This window comes from Rhinolophus sinicus, linkage group LG15, assembly GCF_036562045.2.
Source record: "Rhinolophus sinicus isolate RSC01 linkage group LG15, ASM3656204v1, whole genome shotgun sequence".
Classification (NCBI taxonomy): Eukaryota; Metazoa; Chordata; class Mammalia; order Chiroptera; family Rhinolophidae; genus Rhinolophus; species Rhinolophus sinicus.
In genome coordinates, this window is record NC_133764.1 from 27,261,861 (window position 1) to 27,275,148 (window position 13,288).

General features: G+C 48.7%; 1 protein-coding gene across 2 annotated transcripts; it reads left to right on the forward strand.

Annotated features, from left to right (window-relative positions):
• The first annotated feature begins 928 nt into the window (after positions 1–928).
• On the forward strand, positions 929–12,586 carry MYL4 (myosin light chain 4). 2 transcript variants are annotated; one of them, XM_074320036.1, is made up of 8 exons: positions 929–1,133; positions 4,079–4,106; positions 8,542–8,691; positions 10,204–10,377; positions 10,863–10,940; positions 11,478–11,522; positions 12,011–12,041; positions 12,467–12,586. In XM_074320036.1, exons 1-6 carry the CDS (start codon positions 1,017–1,019, stop codon positions 11,504–11,506), a joined length of 576 nt encoding a protein of 191 aa, XP_074176137.1. In that variant the 5' UTR covers positions 929–1,016; the 3' UTR covers positions 11,507–11,522; positions 12,011–12,041; positions 12,467–12,586. The 2 variants fall into 2 exon arrangements, with proteins under 2 accessions (XP_074176137.1, XP_019588376.1); XM_019732817.2 differs by lacking the exon at positions 12,011–12,041.
• Positions 12,587–13,288: the final 702 nt, after the last annotated feature.

The following is a 13,288-nucleotide window of genomic DNA, read 5'->3' on the forward strand; positions in this document are numbered from 1 at the left end:
TGTTACTTGATACCACTTTTAGTCTTAATCTCCCCATGTGTAAAATAGGAATAATAATAGTATCTACCTTCTGGAATTGTGGTGAAGATTTGATGAGATTTTATATGAATAGCACTTAACAGTGCGTGGTATACAGTAAGTACTACACACACACACACACACACACACACACACACCCCGAGGGGGCACAGAATGAGCTTGAGGTATAGTAAAAATGAGACCCAGTTTTCTGACCTCTGGTCTCATTACCCCTCAGCCACACCTGTCTGCCTCTTACCCTGGTCCCCTGGGCACAGGTGAACTGCTCGATACTTGTTGAATGAATGAATAAGGTTGTTGGGGTGGTAGACCTAGGAATCGGAGGCCTGTGGAGTTTCTGGGATGCCTGCTCTGGAAGATGGAGGCTTCACCCATCTTCCAGGGCGGGGGTGGGACAGTGTGTGTAGGCTGGACCAGCTGTTGCTTCAGGGCTCCAGGCCTGAGAGTTGAGCCTCAGGGCAAGAGCACAGGCCCCAGAGTGGCTCTCAGCTTAAAGGATCTTGACTTAAAAGGAATGTGCAGTGGGCTGCCTCTGCTCAGGAGGGGCTAAAAAAAGCCTGACCCTCCCCTGGGCTTTGTGTGAAGGTTATCAACTGCTCAAGTCAGCTCATCTCTCTGGCTGGACGCTGGCATTTTTGAGAGGTCCTGTTTTCCTGGCCCCTCTGGGTTTCTACCAATTGGCAGGAAGGGGTCAACGTGTCCCAGAGGTGGAGGCTTTGAGGAGTGTGAGTGGGGGGAGGGGGCTGGTAGCCCCAAACCTGGTGACAATACACAGTTGTCAGCTGTCCCCTGCTGGTGTTTTTTCCTTTTATAGTCAGCAACAGTTGCTCTTGCTCTCACCCAGCCCCTCTGTGGGGGTTCCTGCCCAGAATAAAAGGGGAGGGAGGCGGCCCAGTCTCCTGTCTCGATCCCCAGGCTCTGCAGCATCTCTTGATTCCTTTAGGTCCCACCTCCACGGAAGATCCTGACAAGGCAACATGCCTCCCAAGAAGCCTGAGCCTAAGAAGGAAGCGGCCAAGGCAGCCCCAGCCCCAGCCCCTGCCCCAGCTCCTGAGCCCCCCAAGGAACCTGCCTTTGACCCCAAGAGTGTAAAGGTGAGTGAGCCTTAGCCTCTGGGAGCTGGGTGGGGATGACATTCAGGATCCTGTCTGCCTGGAGCTTAGAGACCTACTTCAAGGAAGCTGGGCTGGGCTGAGGATTACGGTGTCCCCATGCCAGACCACCGTCCCAGGGGGTGGTGGAGCAGGTGTTGGGGCCGGGGAGGGGTATGTGGGGTTACAGGCCTTTCCCCTCAAGAACAGGTTTCTGTCCTGTCTGAGGAAGCCCTACTCTGTCACCCCAAATTTGCGCAGCACAATTGGGAATGGCAGGGAGGTGCAACCAACCAAACATCCCACCTTTTTTAAGACACTGGGGGGCCACCACAGTGAAGTGAAAGAGACTAACCCTTTCTTCAGAGCTGGTATGATTTCTACATGGAGAAAAGACACGATGATAAGTACTGGTGTCACTTGGAAAAAGTGAAGTAAACAGGGAGGGGCCATGCTCCCTGTGCCTGGGGGGGCTTCACCCTCAGGGACCTTTCTAGCGGGGGAGAGGAGCCTGGTGTTCTTTTCTCTTCCCTGGGGGTGGGGGGAAGGAGGCCTCTCCTTCTGTGGCCTCAGCCTGGGCTCCTGTCTGGAATATGCAGAGATGTCCCATCCCGGCTGAGACTGGTTCTCTAGCCTGGTGAGGGAGCTGGGCCTGGTTCTCTTTGCCACCCAGCCCTATTCTGTCTCTGCCTCGCCCTGCTCCCCTCACTCTGGAGGTTTCCTCTTTCTGGAGCCAATGTAGGCCCTGCATGCTGACTCAGTCATTTCAGGCCTCCCAACTATCTGGCCCAGCTGCTGAAGGAATGGAACTGGGAGGGGATGGGCCTAAGAAGGAGCAGGTCAGAGGCCTCTGGAGAGCGAAGCAGTTCTAAGCCTTGGCACCAGAATGTAAGGGGTCAAGTAGCCACTGGTATGAAAAGCTATTAATAACAGGTTAGGAGTGGTGGGCCCCTGGGGATATCAGCCTTAGGTCAGGGCTGGCAGTAGTGAGGAATCAGAGCAAAATAGGAGCTCAGGACCAGGTTGTGTGACAAGTAGGCAGGAAACGAAAACCCTGGGTTCTCATTGGATGACCCTCCCTGGTCCTCTCAGGATCCCTCCCAGCCCCCACAGTCCCAGAGACCCTGCAGTTGTGCCAAGGACCCTGGGGTTGATCTATGGTGATCCCTATAAAGGGCAGGAATTAAGCAGAACTGGCTTGGCCAAGAGATGGAGGCAGTTGGGCTTGGTCATGGCACACTGTAGGGAAACTGAGGCATAGTGTAAGACCTTGAAAGTACCTGAAGGTTTTCTAGGTCAAACATCACTCTCTCTATGGGCAGAGCCTGGCAAGGAAAGTTGTCTATCTCCCTGTCAGGATGCCTTTACTTCTGATTTGTTCTGACGAGGCACCACTCCTGTGGGACGCCCGCTGTCAGGCTTGGGCCCTGGTGTCTGGGCAACAGCTGCCTCGGGGCATCAGACGAGTACCTTCCCCTGGGCCTATCACTTCCCTCCGTCCAACCACTTCCCTAAATTTCTCCTCCATGGATGCAACCCTCTTTTCCATGTCTGGATCTTCAAATCCTGTGGGTTGTTGAGGTTGCTTTAAAGTGGAAAAAAAAAAATAGGTGTCTTTCATGAAGGCTATTTTCCCTATTGTTTGTACTCACTCATTTCCTTTACTTAGAAGATTCTTCGTTCAAAGATAGTGCAAAAGTAAACTTAACCACAATGTGTGTGGCTCTTACCATATATTCCTATGTTATTTTTATATGAATTACACATACTCCTGGGACTTAAAACATTGCAAAGTAAGGCAAACTGCACCTTTCCTCAGAGAGGTCATGTAAATCATCCTTAGGCCCATTTAGAGGCTTCCTTTAAGTTCCTGACCACCCCACCACCCCAGCTTTGATACTGTCCATTCCCAGGCACAACTAGTTCCCTTCCCGGTCTCCTAGCTCATTCCAGCCACCTCCGGGGATCCTCATTAATGGAGGTCAGCCTGGGATGGGCATAACACAGCTCAGAATTAAGACTAGGGAAGGTGTTTCACGAAGAAGGTGCTCCAGGATTGGTTACCACCACCAGTGGAGAGGGGATTTGGGGTGGTGGAGGTAGATAAGTAACGAAGTCACACAGACAAGATCCTAAATGAAAATGATGACTCATGCTTGGTCATTGTCATTCATTTTCAGAGCCTCCTGTCTTCCTCTTACTACTCAGAATTGAATTATTTTTCATTGGAGGGGAAGCCAAAATGTACTCTTTTGCTCAATAAATATTTTTGGAGTGCCTACTCTGTGCCAGACATTTCTATGAACAATAAACATTCCTGCCCCATGGGAACCCTGGCTTCAAGGAGCCAGGATATACAGGCATGACTGGAAAACAGTGACGAAGCATCGAGGGCCCACCCAAATGACTCTCGCTGTCCCAGCATGCCTAAGAGGGACCTGTGCTAAGGAGGGATTGGGATGGGGTGGGGTGAGGGAAGGCTTCATTGAAGGAGGTGATTTAAAGTCAACGTGAGGTAGAAAGAGGAGGGCAAGGCTGAGGAGTGGGGGGAGGCCAAAGGGAGAGGAAACGTGGCTTGTGGGATGATTGTGGAGTAGGGAGAGTGTGACGGGATGAAAGTGAGGGCAGCTTGTGGCCACGAGGACAAGGAATTTACATTTGACCCAAAGGAATAATAATAGAGAGTTAATGTAAGTTCCAGCATCATCCAGAGGACTGCTTCTCTTTCCCTCTCACTTGGAGCTATCACTCAACACGTGGTGCTGAGGGAGCTTTGAAGGCTGCATTATTTTATAGCCTGTCAGTCATGTCCCATTCATCAGGAGACTGGTGTTTTACACTTAGCCCCAGTCTCCTTCCCTCCTCATCAGTGGCCTGTTGGACGTGACCTGGCTGACTGCAGTGGGAGCCTTTAGCAGTCTCATTCCTGTGTGTTTCTCTCCCCACAGATAGACTTCACTGCTGACCAGATTGAAGGTGAGTACTAACACCCCCACCTGTCCCACTGCACCCTCTCTGTTGCACTTCCTAGAGGAGGAGGAGGAGGAGGAGGAATTGTCATCATCACGGTAATAGTAATCATCATCATTATCATAATTGCAAACTTTTATTTGCTATAGGTTTGCTATTTGCTCACTTTGACTACGTGTTATTACTTAAGCATGGATTAACTCATTTAATTCTCACAACAACCCTGTGAAGTAAGGACTGCTACCACCCCATTTTACAGGTGATAAAGCTGAGGCACAGACAAGCTAGGTGGCTTGCCCAGTCTCACACAGGCAGTTGGTGGTGGAGCCAGGATTCAAACTCAGGCAATCTGATTCAAGACCTGAATTCTCAACTACTCGACCAGACTGCCGGGAACATAATAGGTGCACAGCCATTTTTTTTTTCCTCCAAAAATCTACTATCCAAGATGTTTAGAATCCCTCCTTTCTGTTCCTGTCATTGGAAATCCCCCCTTAGGTTACCAGCTTCCTCTTCCCTCATCCTGAAGTCTGCCAGGACGCTCACCCAGTAATGGTAGCAGGGCCAGTGGTGACTTGGGGTGCCCTGGTCTACCTGTGAGCTCCATCAGCAACCCTTCTGCATCTTTAAGGAAGACAATTTATTTTCTCAGTCTTATATAAAGTGTTATTTAGAGCAGCTTCAAGACAAGCCACAAGATTTCCCACCTTTCAACTTGATGGTTGCCCCTTAGCCCGTCTTCTGTAGGAGTCTGGCTTTTTGAGAATGTTTCATCACATGATATCTCTTTTACAGTGGGGGCTCACTGTCAATGCAACTTATCCCTTTGTTTCCCCCACCAAATGGCTCCCAGACATAAAAGCATAGGAATTGGAAGGGACTTTAAAAGACCAGCTGATCCAATCCCTTGATTTTAAGCATATATTATATTTTAAAAATTAAACTAATGCATGCACACAGAAAAAATAATCATATACTACTTAAAAGTAAATAATTAAAAATATTTTCCCTTGCTTTCCTTTCATGCTGATCCCTCTCCCGAAGACAACCACTGTTAATAGGTCTATGTAGCCTTTGAGAAAAATATATAGTGATATATCAGGATGTGTATATATGTATATGGTTTACACAAATCAAATCATGTGATACATACTATATCCTACAGCTTTTATTTAATATATATTTGGGTTTAATAATATGTCATATATTATTTAATAATATATTTAGATATACTTTTATAGCTAACACAAACAGTTCTGCTTTTTAATTTTTTTAAGCAATTATATAGATTGTTCCATATGGATGTACCTTTTAATTTAATCAGGTCTACGCTGATAGACCTTTATGTTGTTTACAGTTGGAGGTACTAGCGTGCTTTCTCCAGGGACTTTTCTAGCTGTGGGTCAAAGGATATGTGCATTTTAAATTATAAATAGTTATTGCCAAATTGCTCTCCAAAAAGTGACACCACTTTATCCACAAATAGGTCATGAGAGCTGGTGGATGAATTTTGAAACTAGTGAATTGAATCTAACTCTGTTTTGCAATACCCTGTGGGTACTCATTTTCAGTCCATAGTTTGGGGTTCTGTGAAATTCTTAAATTTAATTTTAATGCATGTTAGTTAAGTATATACTTTTGTGTATATACAAACACAGCGGCAGCCAGGAGGACTAGAAAACTAATGATAAAAATATTTCATTTCTCAAATGGGAATCATTTGAGGTTAAAGTCAACTTGGACAGCCATTTGCCTGTTCCTCCATGAAGATTTTCAGGGCTGGGGCCTAACTCATTCCAGTCTTTCATCCCTCTGACTTTGAAGACATTCTTCCTTACATTGGATCTGAATTGTTTCTGCTTTAATTTTACCCCTGCTGTCTCTTCATTTGTTCTTTGGTGAAGCTGAAGACGGTTTTCTCATGTCGTGCTGGAAAGAACGTTATTGGGAATTATGAGACTTTGGTAATGGTCCTAATCCTGCCACTATTGGTCATGAGACGTTGAGCAAGTCCCTTCTTTAAACCTTAATTTTCTCATTTGCCAAGTGCAGTTCTTTTCAGTTCAGAAATTCTGTGACTATTCAGCATCCTCTAGATACCCTCCATCTATTTGAAGATAGTTATCAAATTTCTTTGTAGCTTTATACTCTCCAGGTGATATGGCCCCAACTTCTCTTATGCTTTTTTTCTCATAGTAATTAGCTTCTAACCCTTGCTGTCCTTCTCTGGTCCCTCTGCAGATTTATTTCCATGTCCTTCTGGAAAGGGGCAAACAACGTTGCTCATTGCTTTAGCAAACAGCTGACTATTACAGACTATCGATAGAAGGTTTCTTCTGGGCCCATGAACATCACCTCTCATATATCTCAAGATTATACTGGCTTTGTTTTTTTTCTGTAGCAATGCTAAACTTCAGTGTTTGGTTTTTATGTGTGTACAAGGCTTCCCAGCAAGCTGGAGCTTTAGCATGGACAGCAGGTCTCGTCCTTCTTTTTCCTCACCATTTCTTTGGCTTCCTTAATAGTTGGTTGGAAGTCACATCTACGCTGGCCTCAAATGAGGATAGTAATACCCAGTGTTTTTGTAACTATTAATGAGGTAATCCATGCAAAAATGATCAGCTCCGAGCCTGGCCCATTGTTGTTCTTATTGCTTTTCTCCTCATGTTCCACCCTCCTGTTAAATATCATTACATTCTTCTTTTATGAGGAGACTCTTCCTTTAGGTATTAAATCTGACTTCACTCTTCTGAACAAATGAGGAAAAGATCAAGAAGTTGGAGTTCAGATTTAACTAACAAATATATATTTATTGAGCGCTGAATTTGTGCCAGAAGCCATGCCAATTGTTTTGAAAGTTAAAAGAAAAAAAAAAATGAAACCCTTCTAACAAAGCTGTGAGATCAGTGTTATTTCTTTGTTACAGAGGAGGAAAACAAGGTTTATCAAGGTTAAGTGCCTTGGCCCAGGTCACACAGTTAAATGGTAAAATCAGGATTAAACTCAGTAAGATAATACTAGCGTTGTTTGAGCATTTATTTCCTCTGTGCCATTCATTGTGTTAAGATTCTTTTACATAAGTTCTTGTATTTAATTTGAATGTAATTTAAGAATCCTGTGGTGTAGGTGCCATTTATAGAAGAGAAGAGGTTTATAGACATTAAGTATTTACTTGCCCAAGGTCACACAGTTAGTAAGCAATGGAAATGGCATTTGAACTCAATTATTCAGTAATGTTAAAGATGAGCAGTTTTGTGTCTTGAAATTCATACAAAGCAGGGGGAACCTGCTTTGATATGTGGAATGATTTGTAAATAATCCATATTTCTCTAGGAAATATGTGTCCCTGAGGTACTTGGAGAGGATTAAAAACAGCTTTTCTCCTAAGTAGTTTACACATTCTTCTTTGGTTTATATTGTTAATCTGCTTAGTAAACCGCTTCTCTGTGGATAATATAAGGTAACTTCAATACCATTCCCAGTCCAAATTATCCCCAGTAATGAATTACTTGAATCCAAATTAATGAGGAATTAAGGTTTTTTGCAAGGGCTCAGGAGGGCCTTAATTCAGCTTTGCCCCTTGGACACCTGCCCTGGTCCCTGCAGGGAGTCTAGTCCCTATAGGTCTGAGCTGGCTCAAGAACCAGGAAAACGTGGTGATAACCAGCATTTATAACCCTTCCCTGCAACCCACTCAGGTGGACATTGTATCCCCACTTAGAGCTAAGAAAAGGAAAGCCCTCAGAGGTTAGTAGTTTGCCCAAGGTCATGTGTGGGTCAGTGGCAGAGTGGGATGGTCTGGCCTTTCCACCATGTCACCTGGTCTGGCTCGGGAACCCTCTTTCAGCCTGGAACAGGCAGTACTAATATTACTAGCTGACTTTAGAACGGGTCTTATCACTTTGCTGAGTCCTCTTCACACTGCCACCTCCTTGACACTCCCAGTAACTGGGAGGGTTGGGTGGGGGGAGCCATGCTCCCCGGGGTGCACAAGGAAAGAGAGACCCAGCCGGCTTATGCTGTGCTACTCTGCCAAGCCCAGATGAGAACCCAGGAATCCTGACTCCTGGACCAATGCTGTTTTCACTTCCCTGCCACTTTCAACAATCAGGAACCTCACCTACACCGGGGAAGGAGAGGTGGATGGGAGGGGTGAAGGCAGAGGAGACACTGAATTATGTGACAACCTGACAACCGACTGATAGAAGAGATCCCAGGCCCAGCACTGGAACAGGTCACGGAGGCACCAGGCTGCCTCTATAGTTATCAGAAAACCGGGTGGGGGTGGGCTCCAGGGAGAGGCTGGGACGATGGCCGACGGGAAACACTGAAATATTTTATCAGCCACATCGACCAGCTCTAAAGCGCGGGTGAAGGCTGATCAGCCCCCAGCCACCGCCTTCACCAGCCCAGGGGCTGCAGCCCGGTCTTCTCTCTGCAGAGTTCAAGGAGGCCTTCTCGCTGTTTGACCGGACCCCGACCGGAGAGATGAAGATCAGCTACGCGCAGTGCGGGGACGTGCTGCGGGCCCTGGGCCAGAACCCCACTAACGCCGAGGTGCTGCGCGTCCTGGGCAAGCCCAAGCCCGAAGGTCAGCGGGGGCGGGGGTGGGGGCTCCGCCAGCCGGTGCGTGTCTGCGCCGCCGCCCGCCGCGGGGGCTCTGCCCCACCTCTGCCCCCTGTCCGCCCTCTCTCCCTTTCCCGCGTTAGACCTTAAGACCAGCCTCCCTTCCTCAGGTTACCTGCTCCTATTTTGACAATTTATCCTGAAGCATTTAGCTGACCCTTGAAGAATGTGGCCTGGGCTTGTTCCTGGAGGGCAGGAGCGACATTCCATCTTTCTCTGACACCCAAGTGTGCCAGGGACACTGGGGCAGGGAGGCTTGGTGGGAATCTGATAACTAAGTTCCACCCCCCCACCCCGACCAGTCAACTCAGGAGCTCTTGAGATGCTACTGCACTGAGATATCCTGTGGCCACTGTGAGTTGCTGTCACAAATACTTTGTTTCTGATGATGGTTAGAGCACCCAAGATTGCGAAATTTACTCATTTAATGTAAATGAGAGTAGATTCAAGATTAGCTCTGTGATATCTTTCACTCATTTGCTTTTGGTGAATGAGGGTTTAGAGAATGGTGCAAGGGAGTGTGTCCCATTGGTGAATATCATCTGCCATGTGAGGCAGTACAGTTAACACCTGCCCTCACACACGTGTCCTTCTCCTCAGAGGTGTAGGCGCCAGGTGGGGCCAGGCCAACTTGGGCGGAGCCAACCTAGGCTGGACTGGCTCTGGAGTCTTCTTGGGCCCCCATATAGGTCCCCTCCTTCTGCCTTGGTTCTGGCCCCCTTCCCTTCCTCTTCTTGCTACTGACGACACCAGTGGGCGGTGCAGGTTGTAGAAGGAAAGGGCCCGGGGGCCAGGAGCTTGTCCATGTCAGCAAGGCTTCTTGGAGGTCAAAAGATATCTGGGCACTTCCATTTTGGGGGTTTCCTGGGTTGTAATAAAAAAGAAATGCCAACATTTGTAGTATTTAAAACTAGCTTAATCTATTAAATTGAAACTTTTAACATACTACAATGTGGGAGAAGTGTGCTAGTCACCAGAGATTGGCAAATTTATGAAAATGATTGATTCAAAGTAGCTCCAGGCAGTGTGGTCTAGTAATGGGACCCAAATACAGAATTGTGCAAACTTTTCTTTTTGCGATCCTATCAGTTTACTCTGTGACTGTATGTCTGTCACATGTCAAAAGGTCTAAGCTGTGAATGTGAGGCCTGGGCTGTGTGGCCCTTTGGGCCCCTCAAATCCTGCCGTTGCTACCCCTAACTCCCCTCGGAGCTCAGAGGTCTGAGTGGAGTCAAGGTTCTTTTTCCTTTCTGCCCCCGTCCTCTCACTGAGAGGAGAGCCCCAGAGCCAGCCGCCTGCCTTGCTCCCATGGGCTCTGCGCCCTCCAGGATCACCAACTGGGTGCCCCGCCCACAAGTGGCTGCAGCTAAGCCCTGGGTGCTGCCAGGACGGGTCCTAGCCTGGCAGAGCTGGGGTGAGGCCCCTCCTGGCCCGCTGCTCACATCACTTTCTCTTTCCTTCCCCATGCCACCTAAAGAGATGAACGCCAAGATGCTGGACTTCGAGACGTTCCTGCCCATCCTGCAGCACATCTCCCGGAACAAGGAGCAGGGCACCTACGAGGACTTTGTGGAGGGGCTCCGCGTGTTTGACAAGGAGAGCAATGGCACAGTCATGGGCGCCGAGCTGCGCCATGTCCTGGCCACCCTGGGTATGCCAGCGGGGAAGCCAGAGCCCGTGGGCGGAATGAGAGGTGGGAGGTGCCCAGGTGGCTGGTGTTGGGGGTCCTTGCATCCTGAGGATCACATCCTGCTCCTTGGGCTCTGCAGAAACCAGCTGCCCCAGCTGGGTGTGATCAGCAGGGTGTGGGAAGAGAGGAGGGCAGAGCTGGGGTGATTGCTAAGGCCTGAGGGCGGGACCCAGGGCTCCTGCCCTTGTGGTTGCCTCGGTCACTGGGGCCCTGCTCTGCTCTGCTCAGCCAGTGGTGGCTGTGAGGCATAGGGAGAGGGCTTGGGGGTGAGGAAGGGTCTTAAGATCCTTGGCTCCACTCCAGCGCCTTAGAGGGGGCTCGTATGACCACTCCCCAGATCAGGTCGTCTAGGGCCTTCAGACTGGAGGGGGTGCTTGGGCTTTGCCTGTCCCTTCTCTGCCATCTGGAATTAAGAGCCCACTGTGACCCCACCCCTGCCTCCCCAGGAGAGAAGATGACTGAGGCAGAAGTGGAGCAGCTGTTAGCTGGGCAAGAGGATGCCAATGGCTGCATCAATTATGAAGGTATCCAGTCACACCTCACTTCCCCGTGTACCCAGGGATGAGGGAGGGGGCACAGTTTGGGCTGGGCGGGTCTGCAGAGCAGTACTGATCCAGGAGCTAGAGGACATGGCCACCAGATAGGCTTTGGTGTTGTTCTTTTCCATCCTGGTGTCATGGAAGGAGCATGGACTTTGGAGGTAGCTCTGTGATATACTAGCTGTGTGACCTTCATCAAGTCACTTACCTTCTCTGAGCCTCAGTTTTCTCATCTGAGAAATAGGACAATGCAGGCACCTTTCTCAAGGTTGTGGGGATTAGTTGAGGTAATGTAGCTCGTTTTATCTATGTCGACTATCAGCAAAGAGTGGACACACAGCAGAGGTGAGGTCTCTTCCCTCTTCCACCTTCTCCCATCAACCCCCAAATAGAAGAAAGAATCACAGTCTGGGAAAGGGGTAGTGGGAAGGTTTGAAATCAGGCCATATAGGGAAGGGGAAAAGGGCAATAAAGAGCTGAGAGGGGCCACGTGCAGTGGCTGATTTCTGTCTTCTTTCCCAGCCTTTGTCAAGCACATCATGTCTGGGTAAAGCAGATCCCTCCAGGGTGAGTACAGACTCTCCATCCTGGTCCTTTCTGGGTCCACACATAGACTTTGGAACAATACCACATGTCCCAGAGCTCTTCTGTCCCAGCCCTGACCCCTGAAGAGGAAACTGCAGGGGTTCATGACTGGAGAGCAGCCCGGCCCCTCCCATCATTTCCTCTGCACTCTCCGTGCTCCTGTCCCCTCCCATCATTCCTTTCCTGCCCGGCCTCCTGCCCTCCCTGGTTTTTGCGCCCTCTCTTGACCCTCATCCTCCTGCCTCTCCCAGGGCCTCTCCAGGCCAGACCATTCACTCCTTCAGGCCCGGCATCTCCTGTACAGGGTCCCAGGTGGGAAAGAGTGGCCCTGGCCTGTGTTCTTGACCCTGTTCCTCTGCACTCCCTTCCTTTTGCTCCCCTGGGCGTGGTGCCATCCAGATAGGGCCCGGGGTCTGTGATAAGGGGCTGGGTATGGAGGGTGAGATGCCCTTTCCACCTGGCTGTTTCAGGCGCCTGGTCCTTGGATCCATCCCTTCCAGGGTGAGTCAGTGAGAGACCCAGAGTGACTGAGCTGGAGCCCTGGACTTAACACTGAACAACAGCCCAGGGACCTCAGGAGCCCATAGCCCTCCCTGTAAATCAACAGCTCAGCTCTGGCAAGGCTGGGCCGCATTCCCTGATCCCGACCAGTCTCTGAGTTGGTTGTTGTTGTTTTTTAAATAATTAATTGAGGTGTGTGTGTGTGCGTGTGCACACATGTGAGATAATGTCACCTGAAGTCTCATTTATGTCACTCAGAAATAAGTAGTATCTGGGAGCTGGGAGACAAGGGCTTTCCATGCATCTAGAAATATGAGGGTCACACCCATGAGCAGAGAGTCCTGGAAGGGTCTGTAATTTCAAGGGTTGTGATCAGCAATTATGTTTCCTTTCAAGGCTCACTCTCCACCTTGTCTCATCTCCAGGTGTCAAGCAGGAAGAGGGATACCAGGAGCTCCGGGGATCCCAGGCCCTTGCTGCTGCTGCTTTAAAAAAATATATTGTGGTAAAATACATATAATATAAAATTTTCCATCTTAACCATTTTTAAGTGTGCAGTTCTGTAGTATTAAGTACATTCCATCTTAATCTTTTTATGTGTACAGTCTTTTCTCTTGTTCACTCCCAACTATCCTGACCGCTCTTTTTTGACCTTACTTATTTATTTCTCCTTTTTAAAAATCACCCTTCCTAACTTGAAATGCCAACATTCCTCTTCAGTCGTGGGGCCTTGTCCAGTTTTCTTCTCTCTCTCTTCCTTCCTTCCTTCCTTCCTTCCTTCCTTCCTTCCTTCCTTCCTTCCTTCCTTCCTTCCCTTTCTTTTTTTCTTTCTTCATGAAGTATTTATTGTCCACTGTGTACAAGTGTGAGGAATTGGGGTTAAGGCTCCCAACTATTGAAAAACTGAAAGTGTTTTCCGGCCAGAGTATCTTACAGTCCAGGTAAGCAAGGATATGCAGGGACTAAGTAGAGAATGGTCCCCAAAGAGCATAACAATAGCAGGACAACTTCATGTATGTAACATAGAGGGTAAGTTCCAAGAGACCCGTAAGAAGAGGAATCAGAAGGAAGTGAGGTAGGACAGGGAAGATTTTCTGGGGGAGATGGGCTTTACATGAGACCTTAAAGGAAAAGACGCCCGAAGGTGGGTGCTCAGACCCAGGGAGCAGGTGTAGGGTGTGAACAGGGGTCAGTCAACAGACACTTACTGAGTACCTGATGTGTGTACGGCACTGGCTGGGACCTGG